This window comes from Neophocaena asiaeorientalis, unplaced genomic scaffold (genome assembly GCF_003031525.2).
Source record: "Neophocaena asiaeorientalis asiaeorientalis breed wild unplaced genomic scaffold, Neophocaena_asiaeorientalis_V1.1 scaffold612, whole genome shotgun sequence".
In the NCBI taxonomy this organism is placed as follows: Eukaryota; Metazoa; Chordata; class Mammalia; order Artiodactyla; family Phocoenidae; genus Neophocaena; species Neophocaena asiaeorientalis.
Genome location: NW_020171815.1, coordinates 728690 through 744182, shown reverse-complemented (window position 1 = coordinate 744182; position 15493 = coordinate 728690). Strand labels below are relative to the sequence as shown.

The window sequence follows — 15493 nt, the reverse complement described above, 5'->3', positions numbered from 1 at the left end:
TCCCACATGCCAAACTCCATTTGGGGATCATACTTCTGTCTTGTATCCCCAAAACAAGTTGTTAAAATAATCTCTTGGATTGGAAGAATCAACATTGTGAAAATGACTATACTACCCAAAGCGATCTATAGATTCAATGCAATCCCTATCAAACTACCAATGGCATGTTTCACAAAACAAAAAATTTCACAATTTGTATGGAAACACAAAAGACCCTGAATAGCCAAAGCAATCTTGAGAAAGAAAAACGGAGCTGGAGGAATCAGGCTCCCTGACTTCAGACTATACTACAAAGCTACAGTAATCAAGACAGTATGGTACTGGCACAAAAACAGAAATATAGATCAATGGAACAGGATAGAAAGCCCAGAGATAAACCCATGCACATATGGTCAGCTTATTTTTGGTAAAGGAGGCAAGAATATCCAATGAAGAAAAGACAGCCTCTTCAATAAGTGGTGCTGGGAAAACTGGACAGCTGCATGTAAAAGAATGAAATTAGAACACTCCCTAACACCACACACAAAAATAAGCTCAAAATGGATTAAAGACCTAAATGTAAGGCCAGAAACTATCAAACTTTTAGAGGAAAACATAGGCAGAACACTCTATGACATAAATCACAGCAAGATCCTTTTTGACCCACCTCCTAGAGAAATGGAAATAAAAACAAAAATAAACAAATGGGACCTAATGAAACTTCAAAGCTTTTGCACAGCAAAGGAAACCATAAACAAGAGGAAAAGACAACCTTCAGAATGGGAGAAAATATTTGCAAACAAATCAATGGACAAAGGATTACTCTCCAAAATATACAAGCAGCTCATGTAGCTCAATATCAAGAAAACAAACAACCCAATCAAAAAATGGGCAGAAGACCCTAAATAGACATTTCTCCAAAGAAGACAAACAGATGGCCAAGAGGCACATGAAAAGCTGCTCAATATCACTAATCATTAGAGAAATGCAAATCAAAACTACAGTGAGGTATCACCTCACACCAGTTAGAATGGGCATCATCAGAAAATCTACAAACAACAAATGCTGGAAAGGGTGTGGAGAAACGGGAACCCTTTTGCACTGTTGGTGGGAATGTAAATTGATACAGCCACTATGGAGAACAGTATGGAGGTTCCTTAAAAAACTAAAACTAGAACTACCACATGACCCAGCAATCCTACTACTGGGCGTACACCCTGAGAAAACAATAATTCAAAAAGAATAATGTACCACAATGTTCATTGCAGCTCTGTTTACAATGGCTTCCATGCAGCCAGGACATGGAAGCGACCTAAGTGTCCATCGACAGATGAATGGATAAAGAAGATGTGGCACATATATACAATGGAATATTACTCAGCCATAAAAAGAAAAAGAAATTGAGTTATTTGTAGTGGTAGATGGACCTAGAGTCTGTCATACAGAGTGAAGTAAGTCAGAAAGAGAAAAACAAATACCATATGCTAACACACATATATGGAATAAAAAAAAAAAAGTTCTGAAGAACCTAGGGACAGGACAGGAATAAAGACGAAGACGTAGAGAATGGCCTTGAGGACACAGGGAGGGGGAAGGGTAAGCTGGGACGAAGTGAGAGAGTGGCATGGACTTATAAATACTACCAGATGTAAAATAGATAGCTAGTGGGAAGCAGCCATATAGCACAGGGAGATCAGCTCGGTGCTTTGTGACCACCTAGAGGGGTGGGATAGGGAGGGTGGGAGGGAGATGCAAGAGGGAGGAGATATGGGGATACATGTATATGTATAGCTGATTCACTTTGTTATAAAGCAGAAACTAACACACCATTGTAAAGCAATTATACTCCAATAAAGTTGTTAAAAAATAAAATAACATAAAATAATCTCTTAAAGTCCAATTCCATGAAGTCACAGTTTCGCATTGGGTGACATTGGGTTGGTAAATTGGTTTCCTCAGGTAAAGGAATTTTATCGTAAGATGTTGACTGCTTAATGCCGTCTTTGCTTGAGAGTAATACTTTAACTCACTGGAACTGTATGTACTTCCAGAAAGTCCTTAAGGACTGACTTTAATGAGGTGACTTCAGCTTGTGTGGTAGGTGAGTGTGTAAGTTCTTTTTTTCAATCAAAAAGGTCTGTCATCTCACCTTGAGGCAGGTACCTTCTCCACTGCAGTGAATGGGGCTAGCCATGCCATCCTCATTACTCTCATCTCTAATTTCTGGAAAGTAAATGCCCACTTCCAAATGGATGAGCATTTAGGATTTAAACACTGTTTTAAAAATTTCTTTATCAAGGCCACTTGAATGGAACTTTACTTGAGCAATGGAGAAAAACTAGTTCTCACCTTTAAGTTTATCTGAATTTTGAGAAGCAGGCAAATATCTGATAGATAGAATAAGAATGCTGGGGAGTGTGACTGAATCATTAACTGCCAATGAGAGACAATACCATTATAGTCCCAGGTTTGAAATGGCCCCTGGGAAGTGGGAAGTGGTGGTGGCTGCATCTAGAAGGGAGCTTGACCACCAGTTCCTGTGATGTCTGGGCCTCAGTCAGCTTAAGCCAGGATCTTTTCTTTCTTTTCTTTTTCTGTCTTTGGTCTTTCTTTTAATCCCACTTCTCTCCTCCCCTCTTAACTGCATTACCTGGTCCCACCCTGCCTGAGCATTACACTTTATTGACATTGTGAATGACTTAGGGGGACGCAGATACTGAGTTGTAGCTTCGTGGAGCTGAAACTCCTCTCCAGTGTCAACATCTGCCCAGGGACCCTTTGAGGAGTCTGTCATGAATCAGTGGAAACTCCAACTTCCTTACTTTTGTTTACATTTTCCTTTTTTCACACCATTTTGGGGGGAGAGAGACAGACAGAGAGAGAGAAGAGAGAAGAGAGAAGAGAGAGAGAGAGAGAGAGAGAGAGACAGAGAGAGACAGAGAGAGAGAAGAGAGAAGAGAGAAGAGAGAGAGAGAGAGAGAGAGAGAGAGAGAGAGAGAGATGATTCCCATTAGCAAGAACATATCGGGACTTTCTAAGTGTGATGTGTGGTTACTTTAGTCCCTGTCAATTGCTTTAATATTTCAAAATGGAACCGCCTCTCTGGCGGGCGTGGAAGTGAGCGCTGTGAATGAAAGCTCCAAGCACAAACTCCGCGGAACCTCGCCGTGGCTGTTTGCCCCACCGGCCCCCTGGGAGGACACGGACCTCGGTTCCCTGGGATTTCCGCGAGCGGTGCCGTGCTATTCATTTTGTGCGGGCTTCGGGAGCCATCGGCGCGCCGGGGCTGGGGGCCCTGCGCCACGGCGGGCCGCCCTGGCGCGCGCGGGTCTCCGGGTGCGGGGCTGGAGCCCGGCAAGCGTGTGCCCTGCCGCCGGCGGTGCCCGGCGCGCCCCTCTCTCCGCGCCCGCGGGTGCCAGACCAGACGCCGGTCCCGGCGCGCTCGCAGACGACTCTTCTCAGTTGTCAGTTTTCTCGCTTGTCAGCAGAGCTGCTGGTAAGTGACAGAAAACAGAGAGGGGGCGGGAAGGCAGCGTGGCTGGGGAGAGAGCGACCGGGAGGGGGAGCCGCGGGGCGCCCCAGGGCAGGGGGCGCGGGTGGAGCCTTGGTGCACGGCCTCCGGGTCGGACCGCCCAGCCCCGGACCGCCCAGCCCCGGGTCGGCTCCCCCTAGGCTCACCCCCCTCCTCGGTCTCCCCTTCTCACTTTCTCCCTCCTCGCCGCCTCTCCTCCCCACTCGGTCCTCCCTTTCCCCCCCTGCAGTCCTTCAGCTGCCAAACTGTTCGCTTCCTTTGCTTTGTTTGAGAAAAAAAAAAAAAGAACCCGAATAGGTCTGAGGTGTTTTCTCCCAAATCAGGAGCACAATTCCTACCCTTGGCATTAGCCCAGGAGCATGGCTGGTTCCCGCAGCTGCCTCCGGGGAGCACCTGGGTCCGGGGTCGCCGGCCCTCCGGGCCCGCCTTAAGCCATGATTTGGGGGTCGCAGAAGGGGGAGCGCACGCAGAAAGTGACAGGCAGACGCGCTCGCCACCTGACTGGGGCTCGAGGGCAGGGCTGGGCAAAGAGGCGGGAGAGGAGAGCCCAAAGTCTCTCAGCCTCACTCCCAGTGATAAACTGCAGCTATGGAGTCGCCAACCAAGGAGATTGAAGAATTTGAGAGCAACTCTCTGAAATACCTGCAACCAGAACAGATCGAGAAAATCTGGCTTCGGCTCCGAGGGCTGTAAGTAGATCTGTTTACTTCTTTCACCCTATTTCCCTCTCATCAGTATTTTACTACACAGCCACAGTCACGACTGCTCACCCCAATTCCTGCATGACCCTTAAAAATACAGCGCTAGAAGTTCCACAACCGCTTCTCTGTTAATTACAGTCACTGCTACCTTCCTTTCAACAGCGAGACTTGTCTTTCTGAGTGCTTCGGAATGCCTTGCTGTTTCCAAGTCATGCTTTCTTTGGGGAAGAGGCGATGTCCTTAGATTTCAGTTATAGTAGCTCAGTATTCATGGAGATATTTCTGTTTATTTGTTTGTTTGTCAGGGGAGAAAAGTTTGGGGACTCAGGTCACAGACTTTTAATCAAAGGAAGAGTTATTCTCTGCAGAATGCTTGCAGACACCTTGGCAGGTGGTCCAAGAACTTACCAACAGTTCAAATTCAGCATGCGTTCTGCCTGTTAGATTTTCCTCTCCCTCTCCCTAGCCTACTTCAACTTCTGATATTTTCTTAGGATTCTTTCTAGCAGGAAAAGAGTTACTGAAAGGAAGGACTATTTTTGGAGAAAGTAGGGTTCAGAACCAATATTGGAGTTTCCTAGTAATATTTGAACAGTGAAATAGGGCGTTTGCTTTCAATACAGTGACCAGAATTCTAGTTGGACTGGTGAACAGAGATCTCTGAATTTCATCCACTTCATTGGCTGCTGTCTGTTTTTGGGTACTGAAGAGAGGTGACCTGAAAATATATGTTATTTTCTGTGAAAAGATTTCATAAACAATGAACTGCTGGTTATCCCAGTCAGGAAGCTGTAGTGACAGCTGTATGGTTACAGCTTGCTCCTCAGTTGACCAGGCAGGTCCCAAAGATACCTTCCATAACCACCAGATACTCATTTCCCAGATATTTGGCATCAAATATCTAGTGCAGATAAACAAAAAAACAGGTTATCTCCAAGTACATTCTCCAGACCTTCTGTTCCTACCAAGGGCAATGATGGGAAAACCAGCTCCTTGGCAGTTTGTTTTGCTGCAGTTATTGTTTTTGAAAGCACACACACACACACACACACACACACACACACACACACACACCAAAACAAGTCAGAAAGGCACTGATCTAAGTTATCTTTATCTTGGGGGAGACCACATTCCAACCAGGTTATTCACAGTTTCTAAAGGGAAGCAATAAGGTAGGTGTTTCTTCAAGGTATCCCCATTTAAAGTGCAATTTATAAAAGCCCTTCCATCAATAATCAAAGTGAGTTTCATTGCCATTGATCTAAATGGGAAACCATGCCAAGTGACATGATTTTGGGGTTGTCTGGCTGCTGCAAGCAGAGGCTGTAAACTTATTTGGAAATCTCGTCTTTCTGGCTGGCAGGCTCTTCCAACAGTTGAGATGCATGCAATGCAGCACCTCTTTCAGAGAGGTGTTTACAATAAGCTCGTGTTATATGTGATGAACACTCCATGGGATCATATTGTGGTACACAGAAAGTTTGTTGCATCCACAAAATCTGGGTCCGAAATATACAATGTCAAAGTGTTGTCAAGCTGGTCTCCTTGACATCCCGGCTGGAGGGACCCATGTGCACACACTCAGGAACAGCTTCTCTCAGGCTGCTTTACAATTCCAACCAACTCCACAGAGCAACTCAGGCTGGGGAAGAGTGTTTGGGCAAATCAGCCAGGTTGAGGTGGGAAACTTGTGTGAAAAAGCATTCAGAGCTTACAACGCATTGTCTTGTAGCTTCCTCTGTTTCATCTGTTAGGCTTCTCTCCCCAGATTGTTGTCTGCGTTTTTGTTTTCAAGTCTCTCGTGTTTACCTAGCACCCTGTACCTTTGAACATAAAAGGTGTAGGTTGATTCTTTTCCAAATGTGTGTTTTTGAATCCTTCTCTTTTTACCCTTCCTACTGAAACACCCTGCCCAACAGCAGTCCCAGGAGATCTGTAGCTTCACTTTCTGATTTGAAAAAGGACATGTTACTATTGTTATGACATTTTTTTTTTTTTTTACTACTGTTATGGTTCTTACTACCACTTTTTTTTTTTTTAACAAAACAGTAGTGCTATAATAAGTAGCTAAAGACTCCGGAAACCAAAGCGCATGCTTTTTTATACAACTTGGAGTAACACTTTTGCAGTTAACAAAATAGAAACCTTAGGAGATGGAAGGGTATGTGTCTCTTTGCTCCCACAGTGGATTAACAGTAAGAGAAAGGAAGCTGTTCTTTCAACATTTTAGAAAAACTCAATAGCCAAAATTGAATTTTCATACCAATTTATTACCATGACACCTGTATAGAAGGGGCTTTACAGGTGACCACAGATAGTCAGGAATTTGGTTCACCTTGTTTGAGAGCCATCTAAGTTTCAGGACTTGATCATCTCATGCCTGGACTATTTAGTGGTATTGTCAGTATCTCGCCTACTTAATCTATCCTTGAATTTTTCATCTCCTCCAGTAGAATGTCATTTCCTTAGGACAGACACTTTGTGTGTCTTGCTCACTGCTGTACCTCCAGTGCCTAGAACAGGGTCTGGCACATGGTAGATTGCTCAATGAATAGGTGATGAAGGAAGCATACAGACCCAAAGATGAACTTTTCAGTATTCAAAATGAAGGTAAATGTGTATCTGGGTCAGCTTACAGGCCACGTGGTACTATCAACACAATATTCCATGAACTAGATGGGAGGTGGATTTAATTAACATCATTACCCAGGTTGGGCACAGGAATCTAAACTGAGGTGGAAACTGGGCAAGATGTGGCAAAGCCACGACCCAGGGCAGAGTCCCACTCTTAGGTTTACCCAGGTTCTCTCTTCTCCTCCCCTTTTCTGCACTTGCCTGGAGTGGTCTTTAGCAGCAGCAAGAGGATCGTTGCCAAGAATCTACAGTGTGGAGAATATAGGGGATGGTCCTCTCTATATTACAAGCCCCACACATCCCCCTTTCCACGCTTTCCTTTTTTCTCTAGCACATTTCACTGTCTTAATACTATATATTTAATTTATTTATTATGCTTATTGTCTGTTTCCTCCAATTAAAATAGAAGTTCCTTGAGGAAGGAGCCTCTTTTTTTGTGTTTCTATTTCCTCAGTTGTCCCCCAAGTGCTGTTGTCCTTACTCTATCCTCTGTAGGAGTGGGTGGAATTGTTAAGAGCCCCTCCCAACGCCTGTTTTGTTAGGGCATCTTCCAGCAGGGAAGACATGACGACTGCACTTGCTTCCTCTGATGTTGAGGGGGAGCCTCACGGCTGTATGGTTTTGAGTCATAACTTGTACCCTGGGTCCTGACCAAGAGTTTTTCCTGTTATATGATGACAAAAGGGTGCTTCTATACTTTTTTTTTTTTTTTAATTGAGAGCAAGAGAACAGGTTCCACTTATTTCTTGGCATTTATTGTCACAATTGTAATTGAGCTTTTGTATGTCTGTTTTGCCCAACTATGAGGTAATCAGTACAATAAGCTTTATGCTTTTATAACACTCTATGAAGATGATGATGCTTTTTTTGCATGATCTAAAATAGTATTATGAACATAAACGGAGATATGGTTTATTATATTTATTGTCTGTTTCCTCCAACTAAAATATAAGTTCCATGAGGACATAGGTTTTTTTTTTTGTTTGTTTGTTTGTTTTTGATCTGTTTTGGTTACTGGAGTATCCCCAGGTGTATGGTTATTAGGGTCACAGACTGGGGTTATTGTTTCTGTCTATTCAGCAAGCTTTCCCATCCCCCTTATTATGGCAGTAGACCCTCTCCCCTGCCCCCCAGCCCTGCATGGGCTCAAGATCCAGGATTGGCCAATCATAGAACTTCACCATTCTGGCAACCGTGGTTGGTCTCAAGTGTGGCACAGAACCCAAGCAGAAGCAATAGAGTCTTCCACAGAGATTCTCTGTTGGCTGGGGGAGAGTGCTGCTTTCTCTTCTGGGTTTTCCTGGTGGCTGCTGCTGGCTCCATTTCCTACTGCGTGGAGCAGAGCTTTCAGTGACAGGAGACAGGCCAGAACTTACAGAGAAGCAGAGGGGAGAAGATGGAGTGGAAGTCCCTGCGTCTGCTCCCACAAGCCCCAGTTCCTGCAGTTGTTTCTCTGATTCTGTCTGCTGTCCCAGCTACGCGAATCCATCAGGCTGTGTTCCTGCATAGGCTACTTCGAGTCTGGTGTCTCTGAAAGCCTTCACTAATACCCCGACTCAAGTACAGAGAACTTAAGTGACTTTTCCAAAGTATACATCAAAGGCGGGGGGAAAATCCAGAGGCCAAGAAGCCAGGATCTTTGGTTTTATATTTCTTATTTAATAAAGACTTCTCACTCTGTACTTTCTTTCTACTCATCTGAAATTTTTAATAGGGCCATCAGTGTTCAGGCAACAGAAGTTTAGTCAGTTAACATTTGCTGAGTGTCTGTTATGTGCCGGGCACTTTGATAAATTCTGTGCAAAAGTAGATAATCCATAAGGCTGTAAGATATAAGGCTATATAGCTAAAGAGATGAACACCCGGAAGTGTTGACTGTAGTTACAGAGGATACACGGGGAGCTACCTCTGCCTGGGAGGGCCGGAGAAGGTGTGAGCAGTGAGCTGCAGACTTACTCGGAGCAGAGTCCTTAGAGTCACAAGGAAGAAACTTGCACAGATTTCTTTCCTTCACGTCAGCCTTCTGCAGAGATGTGAGGAAAACAAGGAGTCATCCAGTCAGCAGAGTACATCAGCTCAGAATTCTGAGCTGTTTTTATGGACAACTGGAAAAGCTGTGTCTACTTAACTAGGAATATAGCCTGAGTCTCAGTGCCCTTCCCTATGCTCACCTCTTACCGGTAATCCCAAAAGAGTGGGTGTGGTTGGGTCTAGCTGCTGTCATTCAACACGGAGCTATTGGACAGAAATCTCCCAGGTCACCTCAGAAGCAGTTGGCCCCTACATTGGTCCCTGGTCCATCAGCTGTACAGGTAACAGGGTTACCTTCCCTGACAAACCAATCCCCAGAGGTCTTAGATATTCTCCTTAAAAGGTAGTTGTGAGGTATCCTCTTGTAGCTCATCTAGTGCAATATTGAGGGATAGATAAAGCTAGTGAATGAAGGTAACAGTGTACAAAGGTACAGAGGTATGGGAGACATTGACACATCAAGGAGGAATGAGAGATAAAGTTGGAAAAAAAGGCATGGGCCAGGTAGTGATACATGGAATTTTTAAAAATTTACTTTTTGTTTTATTCAAAACTATACATGCTCATAGTTTAAGGAGGCAGGTCTTCGACCACGTTACACACACACATACAAATGTGTTCCAGACACTCTCCATTCATCCTTCAGGGAATCTTTTTTTGAATGCATGTAATTTTAAGGAGTTTACACTTTATCCCTTAAGTTCTAAGGAATTGTTAAAAGACTTTAAGCTAGAGAGTAACACAATGAGATTTGAATTTTAGGATGGCTATTCTGGAAGAAGTATGGAGGACAGATTGGAGATGAGACTTGAGGCCTGGAGATCAGTTGGAGAAGATTCTTCAGTTATGGTAGTACCACTGAGGAGGAAAAAATAAGGGGCACAGTTGACATTAGAATGGAGCAGAGAGAAAGAGAGAAGGAGAAGTTGTCTTCCAAGCTTGTTTTGTCTCGGATGTATTAGTGAATTTGGTGCCATTTGCCTTGTTAGAGACCACGGAGAGAAGTGCAGGGTTGGATACAGCAGAGTGATAAATTTGGGTTTAGACGTGCTGGACTGGAGCAGCCTCGGGAAGGTTCAAGTAGCTGGTGGTGATAGCAGCCTGGAACTATGGAGAGACCTTTGGCCTAAGAGCCTCGGGTCTGAGAGTCATGGTTCTGAGTTAAAGCCTTGTGAACAGATGACCCAGGGAAGAGGGGCTTCACCTGAATCTCACTAATAAAGCAATTCCAAAAGAATAATTTTTAAAAATTGATGTTTATTTCCCCCAGATTACATATTTTAGGGTGTTAATTGGGCCTTCCACTCTCCCATTTAATTGCAAATGTCAGATGGTTCAGCATAATTTTATTGGGCTCTTATTATATACTGGATATTAGGAGCTTCGGAAGAGAAATGAAAGTATCAAGAGAAAAGCCCTGCTTTCAGGAAACTTAGAGTCTAGTTAGGGAGACAAGATAATTCTTTATAGAAGTGAAAAGTTATAAAACAACAGTAAAAGTATGGGCAATAATTAATTGCTAGGTAAATGACATTGACACAATGTCCTAGGATTTAGAGAAGGAAGACATTTGTGTTTGAGGGATTGTTTTCGAGTCTTTCTTTTCCTAATAAAGGCCAGTTAAGTCTCCCTGAATTATGTTCTTAATGTATATTGAAGGGGAGAAAGAGGTGAATATCAAAAAGGGTTAAGTAGATTCTTATATTTAGAATGAAATTTTCTTTACTTGAATACTAATGTCATATATTAGTACATCATCACTTGCTTATCAGAAGTTGGTTGTGCTAATTTATTAGCTAATTACAACTCAGTATTTAGCAGCTGTTTATTATTTTGGCTAAGTTTTACAGCCTCTGTCGGTAAGCAGCCCTAAGCAAAGAGATTTCTTCATTTCTAGCTCCATTTTCCGTCTTTAATTTTCTTTGGTTCATAGAAAACTACTTTCCTTGGTTCCAGTTTCCCCATATGGAGGGAAAGTGCTCACATGACCCACCTCATAGCTTTTTGAGAGATGACAAGAAAAGTAATGATTAAATGTGAGACACGTAATGTAGTCTGTAACAGCTTTGAGAATGACCATCACAATTTCCCATTAGTAATACAAATGAATTCTACAACAAATAAAATACTCTATTTCTGGAGAACGTATACTGAATCCATGCAAAGTGCTATATTCTTCAGGCTTATTGGAATGTGCTCTTTATTTAAAGACCTTTTGACAGCTCTTATTAAATAAAATAAACGAGTATAAGAAAAATCTAGATGTTCCTAGGTTGTGAAATTATGAAAACTCCTAAGAGAATAATTCAGTCAAGAAGACATCATTCATAACTATAGGTAATGAGTTTTATTTATAAATTTGAATGAATACACACTCATCTATATGCAGGAATCCCATCTATCACTCATTCACTCAGCAAACATTTCTTTAGCACTTACCATGTGGCAGGCACTATGCTAGGCACCAGGGATACAGTGGGAAACAAGACAAATGTCCCCTCCTTTAGGGAGCATTCAGTCTACAGGTAGAGGCAAATGTTAAACATCTAATTCCCCAAATAGATGGTTACTGTGATGAGTGCCGCAAAGAAGTACAGGGTGCTGTGGAAACAGATAAGAGGGGGCCCACACCAGGTCTAAGAATCAGGGAAGCCTTCTCTGAAGAAGTGAGATTTAAGCTGAGATAGGAAGAATAAGTAGGTGTTAGTGAAGAGTTGAGGAAGAGTGTTCTGAGGTATCCAAGGCCTGGGAAAATAGCAGGTGCAAAGAGCCAAAGGGACATGACGCCTCCGAGAAGACAAAAGAAGGCCAAGTGGCTGCAGCAAAAACAGTGTGGAGACAGGAGGCTCAAGGCACAGCTGGAGAAAGGGGCAGATCTTGCCTTTTCTTTTAGACCAGGGAGCCTCAGCAATGGGAAACCACTGTAGGTCTGTGGGGATGGATTTGAGAGATTTTTAGGAGATAGACTCAACAGGATTTGGACTTGGCATGTGAGGGAGAGTTGTGGAATTTAGAGTAACTCCCAGGTTTTTAGCTTGAATCCACAGGTACTATTTACTTAGGTCGGGATCACTGAGGGGGGATCAAGTTTGCAAGTTTGGTTGTGTGTGGCAGCAGAATGAATGCGGAGTAGAAATCATGAGCTCAGTTTTGGACATATTGAATATGAGAGGCCTGTAAGACGTCCCTGAGGAGACATGAGCAGTTGGATAAGAAGGCCCGGAGATTTAAGGAAAGGTCTGTGTTGGAGATATAAGGTGCAGCCCAACAAAGTAAGAAGAAAAAATTATATATATATCTATATATATATATATATATATACATATAAAATAATGATATAATACATATTGTAAATAATATATATATAATGTGTATAAATATGTATATGTGAATATGTGTATTCATGTATGCGTCTGAATGATGCTAAATTAATATTCCTATAAAGTTTACAAGTAGAGAGAACATAGTTTAGTGTGACCTCTCTAAATAGTCTGACAGAAGATGCCAGAAGGCGATGAGTTTATATATACTTTCTCATTGGCATTTACTTGTTCAACATTTGGGAAAGACCAGCTAGTAGTCAATCTACATGGCTTTGCTTGGAACACTTGTACTGACTGCTTGGTGTCAAGTCCACCACAACATGGGTTTGGAGCAAAGACAGAAACCTGAGGGCTAGGCAGGGTCATTTCCAGTATTCCAGATGCAGAAAGAGACCATGACCCAAGAAGCTAAATGGAATGAGGCCCTCATCGCAGACCTTGTGGGGACTGTCAGGCGTGAGCCAGGCAGTGAGACTCGGAGCTTGGAGCCCAGCCCCCTGCAGAGGGGTCTGGTGCAGCTTGGCTGGGTGGAGGCTCCCTAGCCCTGCAGGAGGCTGTCCTGTTGTCTAGGCTCGTCCAGTGGGCGGCGCCTCGTGCTGCTGCTCCCGAGGTGTCCTACGTGCACACACCGGGCCTCTGTCTCTTGGGGCATCCACAGTTCTGCCACAGTGCCCACCCTGCACATCAGCTCTGCCTCATTCATGGCCTTTTCCCCGGAAGCTCTTTAAGGCCTTCCAAAAGTGGACCTTCCTCCTTCTTTTCCACTCCCTTCCAAAGACCTATTGCAGGGACCCAATATTCAATATTCTGCCAAAATATAGCTTTCCTTTCCCTTAAGACCAGTAGAAGAGTGAGAAGCAATGTGAGGATGTATTTTGACTGAAAGTCAACTATTAGACATCCAAAGACCATTAAATTCTGTTTATCCAGATTCTAAACAACCAAAATTCTTAAATAAGCAAGACTTTTCCTACACTCTAGAGACACGGAGTAAATCTGGTAGTGAAAGCTACTTCCAGGTGTGTTTTTAGGAGTAGTTCAAATTCAGATTAATATCCCACCCCTTTTTTCTTCTCTACGTCTCTGAGTCTTGTCTGAGGATGACTCTAAGGGGTCTTACAATATCTTTAAATTAACCCCCCCCAAAGTATTTTATATTTAGTATACTACTCTAGGTTGTTACTTGGAACCCTGTCTCCTAACTATGAGAAACTATAAACACTTTCATGAACAGGGCCCTGCATAGCTCATTTGTGAAATATAAGGATGAATTATTGTAAATCAAGCTTCAAAAATGTTTAGAACTGCCATTCTGTCTATAAAACTACTAACTGAAATTAGTCATGGTTAAACAAATGAAAGAATTGTTCAAAGCCCCCATTTGTGGGAGTCTTGGATACTTTCAGTGAGGATAACTGTAGCTGAGGAGAATCTGGTTCAAATGCTCAACTGATTCAGTTGACAGTGGTGCTCAAAATGGTCCCTAGGAGTGCGTCTGCTAGCTGAGTGGGTTGTTCTTTTTTTCTGTATTTTGGGGATCGGCCTTACTTTTGCCATATTTAAATTGTTGAAATTTACAGAGCCTATGTCCAGAGAAGAGCCTTCTATAGATGATTCTATTGTGAGAGAAGATTTGAGAGGAAATAGGAAGGACATCTGCTTTCAAGGAGCTGTTGTATTGACTTACATTCACCTGGAATTGTAAATGGCCAATAGCTGCTTTCTGCCGGGAGTAGGTTTTGATAACAAGTTGGGAGGAAAGGTGGAGGAGAGAAGGAAGGAGTTACTACTTGGGGAGATAGGAAAGCCTTAAAAACGTTAGACGGGTCACTGAAGTTAAACTTGGCAGAAGATACAGTTTTTGTTCTGGCTAAATCTACATGGGGAAAACAGAGTAGAGAATTCAAGCATCTCTCTGGATAATTCAATTAAAAAACCTACCCCTCCCCTAATTACAGGGATATATCTGTGAAGAGTGAGGTTTTGTCTCAGTCCTTTGGATTTATCTCCACTCTGGCAGTGTTGTCACAGATATTAAGAAATATTTTTGTTTTCAGCCTTTCTCATTGATGTTTATCGAAACCGGAGACAGGCTCCCAGGAAGGAGGTCACAAAGATCTCTTCCATTCCCACCCACACAGTTTTATTGTACTTAGAACACTGCAGTGGTTGTAAATATGTGAATGGAGGCATAGATCATTTATGCAAAAAAGGTACTACTTAGACTTCTACAAGCATGACATTTACTTTCTGTTTTCTTTAACGACCTTTCCAGTATTTTTTCATTGCTGCCACTGATTAGCTCACTGCCCAGCTTTAAGCAGTAGATTTTAAGCTAGAGGGAAATGGTCCTTGGTTTGCTCAAAAATAATGCTTTTCAGAGGAAGATTTCAGCTTTCTTTGGGGAGGGGTCCTATTAGACAGTAATCTGAGTGCTGGAGTTTTTAACCCAGGCCCAGGAGAGAAACAAGCATGAACAGGAGATTTGGATTTTTGTGACTGGCCAGCTGTCTGCAGCTAGACGAGGGGTCTGGGGAGGGGGAGCAATGAAGACGCAGCCCTGTGGGAATGTGGGCGCACCCGGCGCGGGGTGGATTGACTGTGAGTTGGTGCCAGTCCAGGTGGGGCTTCCTGTGGGGTTGTTTAGTTTGAACTAAACCTTCTCCTCAAGGATTTCTCCTGTTTCCACTGCCCAGCCGGCATTAGATAGAAACACATTTGCTTCCAGAAGTGAGTTAAACATTGATCATCTTATTTACAGCTGTGTTTCGGATTAGCATTCTCTCATTTTTCTGATTTACCAGTGCTCAACCCCAAACCACACTCTCGAAGGCTTCCTTCATTTGAATTTGATCTCATCACTTTGGGTTAAACATATTGGAATTTTGTACTTTGGGAGTTGCTGTCCGCAAACGTGATCTTCCTTTTCTAAGAGCCCTAAATGAAAGGGTGGGAATCTGTAGGACAGTTTTCCCCAACAGACAACCTGGCAGAAAAAATCTCTAGAAAATTTAAGCAAAACCAACTCCTTCCTAATTATTGGGTTATTCCAAGTAAAAGTGAGTTTATATTATTTCATTATTTTGTATTTTTTGTCCTGCCTTGGATCTTTGGCCAACCAGGAAAATAGAATTGTTGCCCATATGGATTTTCATTCTGTAGCTCATCAGTTAAGAAATATTTGAGCTAGTAAGAGAAGTTTCTCATTTTCTCTAATATATTTCTTCTCCCCACCCCCTCCCCAAATAGTCTGCTGGAAGGTACCAGGAAACCGCAATTTATATATATTTTCT

At 43.0% G+C, this 15493-nt stretch overlaps 1 protein-coding gene across 4 annotated transcripts in view; it reads left to right on the top strand.

Annotated features, from left to right (window-relative positions):
- The first annotated feature begins 3709 nt into the window (after positions 1–3709).
- The window catches only part of PDE1C (phosphodiesterase 1C), a 273423-nt gene continuing 261639 nt past the window's right edge, over positions 3710–15493 (top strand). For all 4 annotated transcript variants that reach the window (XM_024737279.1, XM_024737251.1, XM_024737260.1 and 1 more), the window contains exon 1: positions 3710–4200. In XM_024737279.1, coding sequence (XP_024593047.1) covers positions 4100–4200 — 101 coding nt within the window. In that variant the 5' untranslated portion in view covers positions 3710–4099. The remainder of the gene's footprint in view (positions 4201–15493) is intronic.